Consider the following 12,482-nt stretch of genomic DNA (forward strand, 5'->3'; position numbering starts at 1 on the left):
GGAAGCCAAATAAATAAATAACTACATAAATAAATAAAACACCCAATCTGAAAGATTAGATGCTAAAAGCCCACATATTTTTCAAGCATGTAAAATTTCTGTAGCAAAATTACTGGATTGTTTCTGAAGTATTCTGTTTTTATATTTGTCAGATACAGATAGTCTTTATGACGATTTATGACAATTGAGCGCAGAACTCTGGTCATTAAGTCACTGTGGTTGTAAGTTGAATCATCATGTGACCAGACTTTATTTTATAACCACTTTTATGATGGTGGTTAAGCAGGTCACTGTTGTTGTTAAGTGAATCAAGAGTTATAAACCTTGAAAACTATGTATTTTATTGATGAACTGGAAATACTAATTTAATTGGAAGATTTTGAAGATTTTAGGAGTGGAATGGACTGATATATAATGGACTGGAAGAAGAATGTACTTTTTTGTTGCTGGAAGGGGAGTTAAGGTCTTAGAGAGAGGAGTGACTATGGATTTGAATTATGTTGTATTTTAATTTATGATTGTTAATTTTATACCCTGTACTTTGTTCTGGGAAGTCTCGGGGAGGGGAGGAGGAAGGGAGGGGAGGGGAGATGAAGGATCAATGTAAAGGAATGATTGAAGATATGTAATTAAGAAATAGAAATAATTTGAAATGAAAGCGGGCTGCTCAGCTGCCATTTCAGAAGGGAATGGAAAGGAGAGGAGAGTGAAGGAAGAAAGTAGGTAGGAAAGAGAGGTAGAAAAGGGGAAAGGAGAGGAAGAAGAAAGGGAAAGAGAGAGGTTAGAAAGGGTGGAAGAGAAGAGTAGGGAAGGAGGAGAGGATGTAGAAAAGCGAAGGAGAGGAAGGATGAAGAAAGTAGAAGAAAGTAGAGAAGGGAGGAGGAAAGGTTTGTTAAGGAAGGAAGTGGTAGCTGGGCAGGTCCGAATAAGTAACAAATGAAAGTTAATGACTAATGTTGAATAAGAGACTGTATATTGAATAGGTTGTTGGAAAATGAAAATAAAACTTCTTACAAAAAAAAATAAAAAAATAAAAAAAAGAGTTATAAACCTGAATCCAGCTTATCCAAAGGGCATTTTTTGCCATAAAATGGCAAAACAGTTGCAAACTGGAATCATGTGGCCCCATGACACTGTAACCAGTTGTAAATGTGAGGCAATTGCCAAGTGCCTGAAATGCTATGACCTGACTGTGGGAGTTGGTGCAACAGCCTTAACTTAGAGGACAGATTAAGTAATTTTTTTCCAAAGCCATTGTAACTTTTTAAACTGTGTTTAGGTGACTAGTTCTAAGTTTTATTGGTTCAGAGGAGAAATCCATACTGGTATTCACATCAAATCATGAAATAAGCTGCCACAATTGTCTCAAAGGTGCTTTTTTCTTCAAAAACAACTGGACTATTTTTTCTTTGAGGAACATTACATTTCTCATCCAAGAATCTTTATCAGTTCTAATGGCAGGAGGATGGAAGGATAGATACTGACCCTTGAGACTGGATGGTGGGGGAATGGAAGAACAGATTCTAATAGGGTGGTGGGGCGTGGGATGGAAGGATGGTATTTCTTTGCCTTGGTCTGGTCATTAACACTGTCTCTGAGAACAGTTGAGATCACTTGGGAGGGCTCAGGCTCATCTGAAACAGGGTGCAATTGGTTGTGGAATCTTCTTGGAACTGTTGCAAGGGCTGTGTTTTAAACTGGGAATAGCTGTAGATTATTCTTTTACCCCTTTTTCAAACCAATGATCCTCTCTATCCAAAATGTGGCCTTTGCTATCTTCAAAAGAGTGACCTGTTTTTCAAATGCAGATAGACTGCTGAATCTTGTCTTGATGGGTTTGTTCTCCTATGTTGTGCCATATGTTTGTGAAATGGTTGTTTTGTTTCACCAATGCATGTTTCACTGCACTGTATTGCCTATATTGCATTGCTGCTTGTGTCTGGGTGTTTTAGTCTTGGGGTGGACAAGCTTCTGACTTAGTGTATTCTTGGTTTTAAAGTACATATGTATATTGTGGTGGTTGAAAATCCCCTTGAGCTTTTTCAGATATTCCTGCTACATATGGAATAACAATGTTGCTACATTTGTTGCTACATTTGTCCTAGAGAAGTCACTGCTCTCCTTTCTTGAATTGTGAGGGGTGTTTTGACACTGACGAGGGCTACAAATCAGGGGTGAAATGCTACCGGTTCGCTCCGGTTCGATTGAACCGATAGTTAAAAAATACTATGATCCGACGATCACCTGTGCCGGGCGGTTTAGCTTTGCTAGAAAACAGGATTTCCTGCTTTCTAGTGAAGCTAAACCAGCGCCACAGCTGATCCTACCCCTCACTGTTCTACTTACCTTCCCAAGCCTCCTTTTGGCGCATACAGCACGTGCGCGCGCACACAACACGCACCAAAAGGAGGCTTGGGTAGGTATGTAAAACAGCGGGGGGGGGATCAGCTGTGGTGTCTAGTTTAGCTTTGCTAAAAAGCAGGAAATCCTGCTTTCTAGCAAAGCTAAACCACACGGCACAGGTGATCGTCGGATCATAGCTTTTTTTAACTACTGGTTCTTCTGAACCGGTAACTAACTACCGGTTTGACCAAACTGGTAGCTTTTTAAACTACTGGTTCAACTGAACCAGTAGCTAACTTTTTAACCTTACTGGTAGCTAAGCTTTTTAAATGCGCATATTTAGTGTGCATGCACACACAGTGTGTGTTTGGTACACATGCATATGCGCTTAGCACACAGCGTGCACGTGCAGCCAGCGAACCGGTAGCAAACCGGTTCAGATTTCACCACTGCTGCAAATATCTTCACCCTTAATTGTTCTGCCTCTGGTTCTGCCAGTTTATTGTTCCTGATGGCTGGCTCTTTGGCTGTGATGGGATCTACTGTTCTGATGTACTTGCAAAGTTTAGTCCTTTGGATAAAACGTCTTTCCTGTTGGAGTAAATACCCTGCCAGACAGATTTCACACCTATCAGTCAGTTCTTTGAGACATGTCACTGTCATCTCTCATCTGGATTCTTTTGTTTTGTGTGCTTTTTCTTGTCAAAACTATAGGGTAGAAAAGCTGCCTGCCTTTCTTTCTTTCTTTCTTTCTTTCTTTCTTTCTTTCTTTCTTTCTTTCTTTCTTTCTTTCTTTCTTTCTTTCTTTCTTTCTTTTTTTCTTTCTTTTCTTCCTTCCTTCTTTCCTTCCTTCCTTCCTTCCCTCCTTCCTTCCTTCCTTCTCCCGCTCTCTCCCCCCCCTTATTATCCCGTGCTAGTTGTGCCTTCCTTCTTTGTAAATTCTATGACCTCCTCCAATAGTTCTGTTGGAAGAAGTGATTTCAGTTTTTGACATTTGTGTTCCACTTTCCCTTTCAAAATCTCAATTGTAAAATTAACTGTTGAACATTATTGAACACAGGCATAAGCTGATAGGAATGAATCTGTGTTGTCTGCATTTCAAACTGTCTGTGTTGTCTGCATCTCAAACTGAAGCATCATGAAGAGTCTGTGTTCACCCTCAAACTGAATAATCTATCTCCAGTTTACAACACAGCTCTTATAGCAGTTCCAAGAAGATTCCACAACAAATTTTACCTTGTTTTAGGGCACAGATAAACCCCCTAATAGATCTCAAAGAATGCTGATGACCAAATGACTGCAAAGAAATACAATCCTTCCATCCCCCCCATCCAGTCTCAACTGTCAGTACCTATCCTTCCATCTCTCCACCATCAGAATTAAAGAAGCTTCTTGGATGAGAAGCAAACTATTTTTTCCTTCCTCAAAGAAAAAATAATCCAGCTGCCTTTTGAGACACCTTTGAGACAACTATGACCTGGATGACTGAGACTTTCCCCAGACATCAACACTGTACCATCAGCCTAATCTTTTCATCTGGTTTTATTTGTTCAAACAAATTAGTTTATACCACTAAATAGACAGATATATAAAGGTAAAGGTAAAGGTTCCCTCGCACATACGTGCTAGTCATTCCCGACTCTAGGGGGCGGTGCTCATTTCTGTTTCAAAGCCGAAGAGCCAGCGCTGTCAGAAGACCTCTCCGTGGTCATGTGGCCGGCATGACTCAACGCCAAAGGCGCATGGAACGCTGTTATCTTCCCACCAAAGGTGGTCCCTATTTTTTCTACTTGCATTTTTTATGTGCTTTCAAACTGCTAGGTTGGCAGAAGCTGGGACAAGTAACGGGAGCTCACCCCGCTACACGGCACTAGGGATTTGAACCGCTGAACTGCCGACCTTTTGATCAACAAGCTCAGCATCTTACCCACTAAGCCACTGTGTCCCTTTTGACAGATATATAATACTGGTTAAATAAAATATATGTGGATCCTTAATGTTTATTTCTGCATCTTCTTCAAGAAGAGCAACAATGTGATACAAATGGAAGAAGTGTGAGCTGGAAATGCTCTGAGGGTTGTAAAATAGAGGCAGGGATCCATTACCTTCCTGTCCCTTTCATAATTATCTCCTCACTGTGCCAGAAGGAGATAAGCTTGCCTGTATCTATGCTAGGCAAATGGTGAAAATAATATTGTTAGACAAACTGGGAGAGCCTGGGAGCAGACATAAAGCCATAAAAGAACTACAAAAGGCTTTCTTTTATTCAATACATAAAATGGGCATGTGTCACATATCTAAAGAGTAAAGTACCAGTTTCAGTGAATCAACTAAAGTGGACATTTTAAAAAGACTGGAAAGTGATAATGTTTCTGAGATGGAAGTCAGCCTCTGGAAGAAAATTAATGTCTGGACAAAATGTTCTCTGTTTTGAAGTCAGGGCTGAAGTAATCAGAAATCCTGCCTTAAAAATCAAAACACAAAGGACTGAAGAGTCATATGAACTGAGATACAAAAATCAAAAGATACAATGTGAAGTCAAGAAATTGCACAATATTTCATACAACTTCCTAACACTTAAATGAGTAAAGATGGTAAGTCCTGAATAGGGCACTATGAAGACTCACCTTGACTTCTCTGGGAAGAAAAGACAGGATGAGACTTCATAGTCAGAAACAACTGTTTGGATAATTGAGATGTTTCATAACTGCAAAGCTTGGTTGTCTCTGAACAAAAAGAGGAAGTACCTTTACAAATCACTGTCATTTTGACTTGAGGGTCTTTAGAATGCACTATATCTTATTTGTAATGAAATTATTGATATCATGTCTCAGTGGGTTATGGGAAAAAAACAGAACAACTTTCTGGGTCATTTATGGAACATGTTCTCTGTTAAGGTATTGTCCACATGTACCTGCTATAGTACTTTGGACACTAATTATTGAGTTTGAAGGTAAGTCAGTGTAAGGTAACAGAATGCTCACTCAGCATACAAGATTATACTCAGCACTCTAGAGATGAACTAGAGACTTTTGATGACAAAATAATATGGAAATTGGGCCACAGTTCTCTAGATCTATAACAACTGCAACAGCTCCTGTCACAATTTGACAAGAAAATTTTCATTAGTCACCATCTTGAATCCAAACCTACAGGTAGAAAGCGGAAGATGCTAACTCACTCAGATGCCAGAAAAAAGTACTCAGCTTGATTGCTCTCTTCTGGACTTGCTCCACTTTGTCAATATCTTTTCTCAATGTAAAACATGGTGCTGAAAATATTTTAAATGTTGTCTGTCTACCACAGAATAAAGAGGAACAATGGTTTATCTTGATTTCTGTTAATGGAACCGAGGATTTCGTTTATTTTTTTTTGCAACTGCATCACACTATTGGCTCAGATTCAGCTTGTGATCTCCCATGTTGCTGAGTCTTTCATATACACTGCTGCCCATTATGGTCCCTCCCTCTCCCAGTTTGGATGACACAGTCTTTAGTAATCAATCAATCAATCAATTATTTTATTTATTGGCCACCCATGTTACCACAGGGTAACTCTAGGCCAGGGCAACCTTAAACACTCAAATAACCACTTGGACTGGTTTCCTACAGAAAAAAACACATAGGGAGCCACAAAAACTGGGTGGGTGTGGCCAACTCGATGCCACTCACTCCCACCCAGTCACATGACCCCTAGCCATGCCTACCTAGCCACAAAACCATTCTCTATGTCTCTCTCCTTATCTTCCCTCTCTCCCCCCTCTTTCTGTGTCTTGGTGTCTCTGTCCCTCTCCCTATCTTCCCCTCTTTTCCCCAGTGTCTCTATCTCTCCCTCTCTTTCTTCTCTCAACATATCATTCCATGTGTCTCTATGTCTCTCTCTCTCTCTGTATGTGTGTGTGTGTGTGTGTGTGTCCCACTCTCTCTCTATATCTCTCCCCCCTCCCTTTGGGCAACCGTCCTCCTCTCTCTCCTCTCGTAATCCCCTGGCTGAGCCAGGAGTGTGTTCACACACAGGGAGACCCGCCCTGCGCAAGTGCACGCTCCTGGCTCAGCCATAGCTCGCCATGGGGGTCACAAGAGAAGGAGGAGGGGGGAGGAGAGTGCAGGAGTGAAGCAGTCCTGTACCTGCCTTTGCACCACATTTCCGCATAAGGCAGCCTTCGCTTCCTGCCATTCAGGCTAGAGTCCAAAAAGAAAAAAGAAGGGTGAGGGGTGGGGCCAACCAGTGATGGGACAGGGAGCCATAGCAGACGGCCCAAAGAGTCAGCTGCTTGCTGACCCCTGCTCTAGGCAGCTTAGTCCAACTATGAAATGACTAGGACCTGAATGATTGAACTATATAGATCTATCTATAGAAAATAAGTGATAACTACACTTTTTTTAAAATTTGCATTTATATCCCGCCCTTCTCCGAAGACTCAGGGCGGCTTACACTATGTCAAGCAATAGTCTTCATCCATTTGTATATTATAGAAAAAGTCAACTTATTGCCCCCAACAATCTAAGTCCTCATTTTACCTACCTTATAAAGGATGGAAGGCTGAGTCAACCTTGGGCCTGGTGGGACTTGAACCTGCAGTAATTGCAAGCAGCTGCTGTTACTAACAGACTGTCTTACCAGTCTGAGCCAACAGAGGCCCTGGCTGATGTGGTCAAAAGCTTACCCACATGTAGGCTAAATTCCTATATTCTAGTTAGTACTGATTTACACTCATTGGAATCTTTGACAAGCCTCCTCATGAATGAAAACAGGCAGGAGGTTTCCACAAGTTCTCTTGTGGACAATAATATGATGAACAGCAGGAATAAGTTGATAGCCCTTGCTTTATTGAAAAGAAAATGTTTAAGGGTGATGTATTCTCAGTTTAAAAGATTTCAGTTGCCTTTGATGCTCTCTGAGCTTAGTTTTCTTGCAGACATTTCATTACCAAACTAGGTAACATCATCAGTGCTAGTAAGGAGTGGGATTTGCTCTCATTTATAATCTAGTGGCAGGACAAATGTTGCTGACTTTCTGTGCACACTGTGCACAAGCAAAATGAATGCAGAAACTGGTAGGAAAGGCAACCCGCCCCCCCGCCACACACAAACACACATCTACACTCACATGCACTATACTTTCTTTCTCCTTTTTGCATGCTCACACTCACCAGTGCCCTCCTTCCCTGGGCCTCCCTTCACTCAGAGCCATACGCACACTACACCATTTTTCCTAGTCTCCTTTGCTCACACACATGCACCCCACACTCTCTTGTTCTTTCCTGCCTAAGCTCACACTGCACTCCAGCACCACAAACTTGCCTCCCACATCCTCCGGTAACACCTCATATTCCTTATCTGAGATTCCTCTATTTCCTGCTAACAATCAAAGTGTCTTGTAATTATTATTTTTATTTCATTTAGTCACAACAGTATATACAATCATCAACATAAACAATAACCCATCATGAGAGAAAAAAGTATATATAAGTGAAAGTATGCAACAACTATGTTAATTTGATATAGTGAAGGGAACAATAGGATAGGAACGGTAGGCACTTTTGTGCTCTTATGCACAAAATGACAACCAGGACAGCCTGGATTTCTGTTGCTAAACAATGTGACATCATTCTTTACAATAGCTTGACTTAGTGATGGCAATGCCGTTCCCATTTTCCCTTATTACTTGAGGACTTGTTTATTCACGTAAGTTACTAGGAGGTAAGCTTGACTACAGTTGATTTAATTTTTATGAGAAACTTAAAAATTCAGAGGTGGAATGCACCTAAATATTACTTGCTATTATATCCTCTTTATGGATATGTCTTATTGATTACTGTGAGAAACAAATTTCAAGAAAAGATGGGACATAACTCATATATATGCATGTAAATCTCAGTTGGGAATAGGTCTCTTTAGAATAATGAAATTTAGATAAATTTTGCAGTGACTCTTGGCAAGTAATGCAGCTAATGGAACCTTGTATCACAGGGGGCTATTGACCTGTTCTGTCTATAACAATAGCTGCATTGTCTAATATTTTTTCAAAAGTATACTACAGTAGTCCAGCCCTGAGATTAAGAAGCAGGAGGAAGAGTTATGTATGTGTTATAAAAAACTGGAGTGAATAAATAAATAAAATAAAATAACTAATTATTAAAATCAGAGAGATTTTAGTATTCCTAAAATAGTTGCATTATACAACACTTTTAGGATTATAGTTTTCAAATTTCACAATTCTTGAATTTCTGCCCTTTCTATATTTTTATAAACTCTGAATTTGGAAATATTGTAGAAGTTGTTTGCTATGTGGCATGAAAACAAAAGTAACCCAGTTACTCTCACATGTAAAAATGAAAACCAAAATATTATCAATACCAGACCAACCTTTAATTCTCCTGTAGCTACTTTAAATACAAGCTCTATGACACAGCCAACAGCAAGACGAGCAGCACTGAATGAATGCACTTCATTCCAAATTGTATCATTGTCCACCTGAATAAAGATGGATTCAGAAATATTGTAAAGATACTGTTGTAAATTCTGAAACAATTTAGTTTACACAGAGCACTGCATACTGACTACTGGAACTGTTAAATCATAACTTAAGTGTTATAATTATAAATGCAATTAATGATAAATACCATAAGTGAATTATTCCCCAAGCTAAAATTGGTAGCACCACCATCAGAAATTTATATACTTTTACTTTTCTTTAAAACTATCTTTAGCTACAGATAAACTGATTATATAAGTGGAGTTCTTTAAATGGTTTATTTATTTATTTAGTGTATGGCAAATATATGGATTTATAGTAGTTCAAATGTCCAGTCCATCTAACCATTCAAGGACAGGGTGGTCTATGTTGAAAAAATCAGACATTGGGACCGTGTAAGCTCTTGATGGACATTCGGACACAATGTGATGGATATTTTGTCAAGAAGCACCACAGTCACACTGAGATAAGACCCCACTTAAACAATGAGTCCTGGCAGACACCATGTGGTTATACTCATGCATTTATTTGGGACATATTCAGATATAAGATTCTTGACAAGAAATGTATCTTGTCTGTATCATATCTTGTCTGTATCATATAATATATCTTCTAAAACACAGCTCCCAATATTTCACTTTCATTTCTGATATCAAAATTAAACTGCTAAATGTAGACAAATGGCTCTGACCAGGTGGCAGTCCTGCATATATTGATAGGAGAAGAAAATCCCCTTGATTATGAGTACCGTATATACTCGAGTATAAGCCGAGTTTTTCAGCACGTTTTTTGTGCTGAAAAACGTCCTCGCTTATACTGGTCTATCTGACTTATACTCGAGTTTTTTTTAAGCCCTCGGCTTATACTCAGTATATACGGCTTATACTCGAGTTTTTTTTCTTTTTCACATTTTACCGGACGGTGGGAAGCCCTGCGGTGCAGTGAGAGGCGGGCGGGGGAGCCGCCAGCCTTCTCAGCTGAGGGAGGGAGGGTTTCCCCACCCGGTAGGTGCCTCATTTCCCACCCTCGGCTTATACTCGAGTCCCCAGTTTACCCCAGTTTTTGGGGTAAAATTGGGGACCTCGGCTTATACTCGGATCGGCTTATATTCGAGTATATACGGTATTTGGCTAACTGGCTATAGAATATGTTTATTAATAGAAGTCATTTAGGAAGTTCCTAGGAGGAAACAATTATCTTGCTTTTTCAGGATAACAACAACAAAAAAAGCTTGATCTGCACAAAGACCAATTGTCCTATGCAGGCATAACAATATCATTAGACATTAAGAGTGCAAAAGAGAGAAATTAGAAAACTGGGACAATTTAAGAAAAATTGGGAGAATTGGCTTCTAAATTATTTTAGTGCTCCCATGCTGTATATCATCTATTTTTCTTAGAACTAAGGTAGAGCTTATATCTTACAACTAGAACAAATAAAGCAATCATTTTTGTACTTTAAAAGATTAATAGACATCCTCAAACATAGCTTGACCAAACTTTACCATGTGGATAAGAGATGACAAAACAGTCACTTATGTAAAAAAGATTGCTCAATACAAAATAAAGATATAGATAAAATATGAAAAACATTTGGAATCAGAATTTCTGAGTAAGTTCTGCATATACATTTTGTACTAATTGGTATTTTTTCTTGCCAATAGCAATAGCAATAGTACTTAGACTTATATATCGCTTCAGTGTTTTACAGCTTTCTCTAAGCAGAGTGTCAACCTATTGCCCTCAACAATCTGGCTCCTCATTTTAATGACCTCAGAAGGATGGAAGGCTGAGTCAATCTTGAGCTGGTGAGGCTCGAAGGCTGGCAGCTGGCAGTCAGCAGAAGTAGCATACAGTACTGCATTCTAACCATTGCACCACCACAGCTGAATACTGATTTAACTTGCATTTTTGATAGGTCTTCAGTGGGCTATGCTTTTAGATTATAGATTTGCATAGTGCAGTGGAAAATAATTATATCCGAATCTCTCAATGAATTTGTTTCTACGTAATTTCACATACTTCGGTCCTTCGGGAGATAGGGCGGTATATAAATATGATCAAATAAATAAATACTGAGGAATTCAACTGTTCATTTTATCTTATTTTACAAAATGAAGAGATATTTGCCACAGCAACGCTGGGATATTTTCCAAAATAATATTTGTATCACTAAGATTATTTAAAATTATTGCCAAGAAAACTAAAGCAATTTAAAAATTATTATGGTAAAAGTGAGAATATTTTATTTAATTTTGAAACTTTGTAGTTAATGATGACATAAAATTGGGATGTTTAGACAGCACCCATAATTACAAAATTGAATTGAAATCAAATCTAGATAGACAAAGCTTGGAGAACAAGATGTGCTTTTACTGGAAAAAACGCAAAGGAGAAAAATATATGGAGACATACTGTACAAGTCCAAGAAGTTATGACTTGGAAGCACAACACTGAAGAAAGTCTTGGGCATAATCACTGATACTAAGCTAAATATAAGCCAGCAATGTGAGATAACTAAAAGGACTGCATTAGAAGTAGTATTGTATTAAAAACATACAGAGTCCTTATTTTCCTGTGTTCTGTACTAATGGGGATGCATCAGTATGTCTGTTTACCATTTGGGGTACTACAAAATATTGACAAGTTACAGCAGTTTTAGAGGATGACATCAAGGATAATTATAGGAACTAAAGGACATGCACTATAAGGACAAGATGGAGAAAAGTGGAATGTTTAATCTGGTGAAAAGAAATCTGAGAGGAGGCAAGATATCAGTGTTCAAGTATTGATGAGTTTAAGTATAACTCTTGACCACTGTCTATCTATTTTAATACTAGAAGTATCTACGAAACATATTGATAATAGAAGTTTATTTGGTCAAATTCATAATGAAGTATAAAAACTTTCCAGATATCTCTGAAAGAAGCATGTTTACAATCAGGCTCCAGTCTGTCAACTAGAGATGTGGCAAGTACAAATGTTGTACTATATTTAAGGATACACTATGTTTTATAGGGATAGGTGGAAGAAAGGTATTCCACTCTGTGTGAGATGCATTCTTTTATGTGAGTGAAAAAGTGAGACAAACTATGATTAATATGTTCATCAAGCTATCGGTGTGCAGTGGCTAATATCACACAAGACCCTCACAAAGGCAGCAGAGAAATATATACAGCATGTACTTGAACTGCAATGCATCTAATAAAAAAGCCTTAGATCCATCCTATTAGAATATTAGTAGCATTAGATGTTGTACAAGTATATGTTCATTAAAATTTTATTCCTAACAAACAAGTATCCATAAATAATGGGATTGCCAGCTATGTGCTTCACAATAGGCTGGAACCAAGAAAACTTTTTAAGTATTAAGGCAGAAGCCATTGCATGCAAAGGGAGACAGTGTAACCATTGCACTTGACACTATATACACCAAAAAAATTATACTGGGCAAAAATGGAACTGATTTGTAAAACCAGATGTTGAATGGGATCAGATCTGACTTGGGACAGGAAGCTGTATCCTAGATGGTGTCTGAGTGCCATTAAAAATCACAAAAGATAAGTAGGAATTATCTATTTCCCCATTTATTTTTAAAAAAGGAAAGGGAGTGACATTTACCCATTAGAGTTAGATTATATCACAGAATAACTGCAGAAAGAC

General features: G+C 38.6%; 1 protein-coding gene across 15 annotated transcripts in view; it reads right to left on the reverse strand.

Moving 5' to 3' along the window:
• The window catches only part of HDAC4 (histone deacetylase 4), a 612,734-nt gene that overhangs the window by 115,816 nt on the left and 484,436 nt on the right, over positions 1 to 12,482 (reverse strand). For all 15 annotated transcript variants that reach the window (XR_009155364.1, XM_058185449.1, XM_058185442.1 and 12 more), the window contains one exon: positions 8,712 to 8,819. Coding sequence is in view for 14 of the 15 variants with exons in the window: in XM_058185449.1 (XP_058041432.1) it covers positions 8,712 to 8,819 (108 nt within the window). In the remaining variant the exon portion in view is untranslated. The remainder of the gene's footprint in view (positions 1 to 8,711; positions 8,820 to 12,482) is intronic.

Source organism: Ahaetulla prasina, chromosome 1, assembly GCF_028640845.1.
Source record: "Ahaetulla prasina isolate Xishuangbanna chromosome 1, ASM2864084v1, whole genome shotgun sequence".
NCBI lineage: Eukaryota > Metazoa > Chordata > Lepidosauria > Squamata > Colubridae > Ahaetulla > Ahaetulla prasina.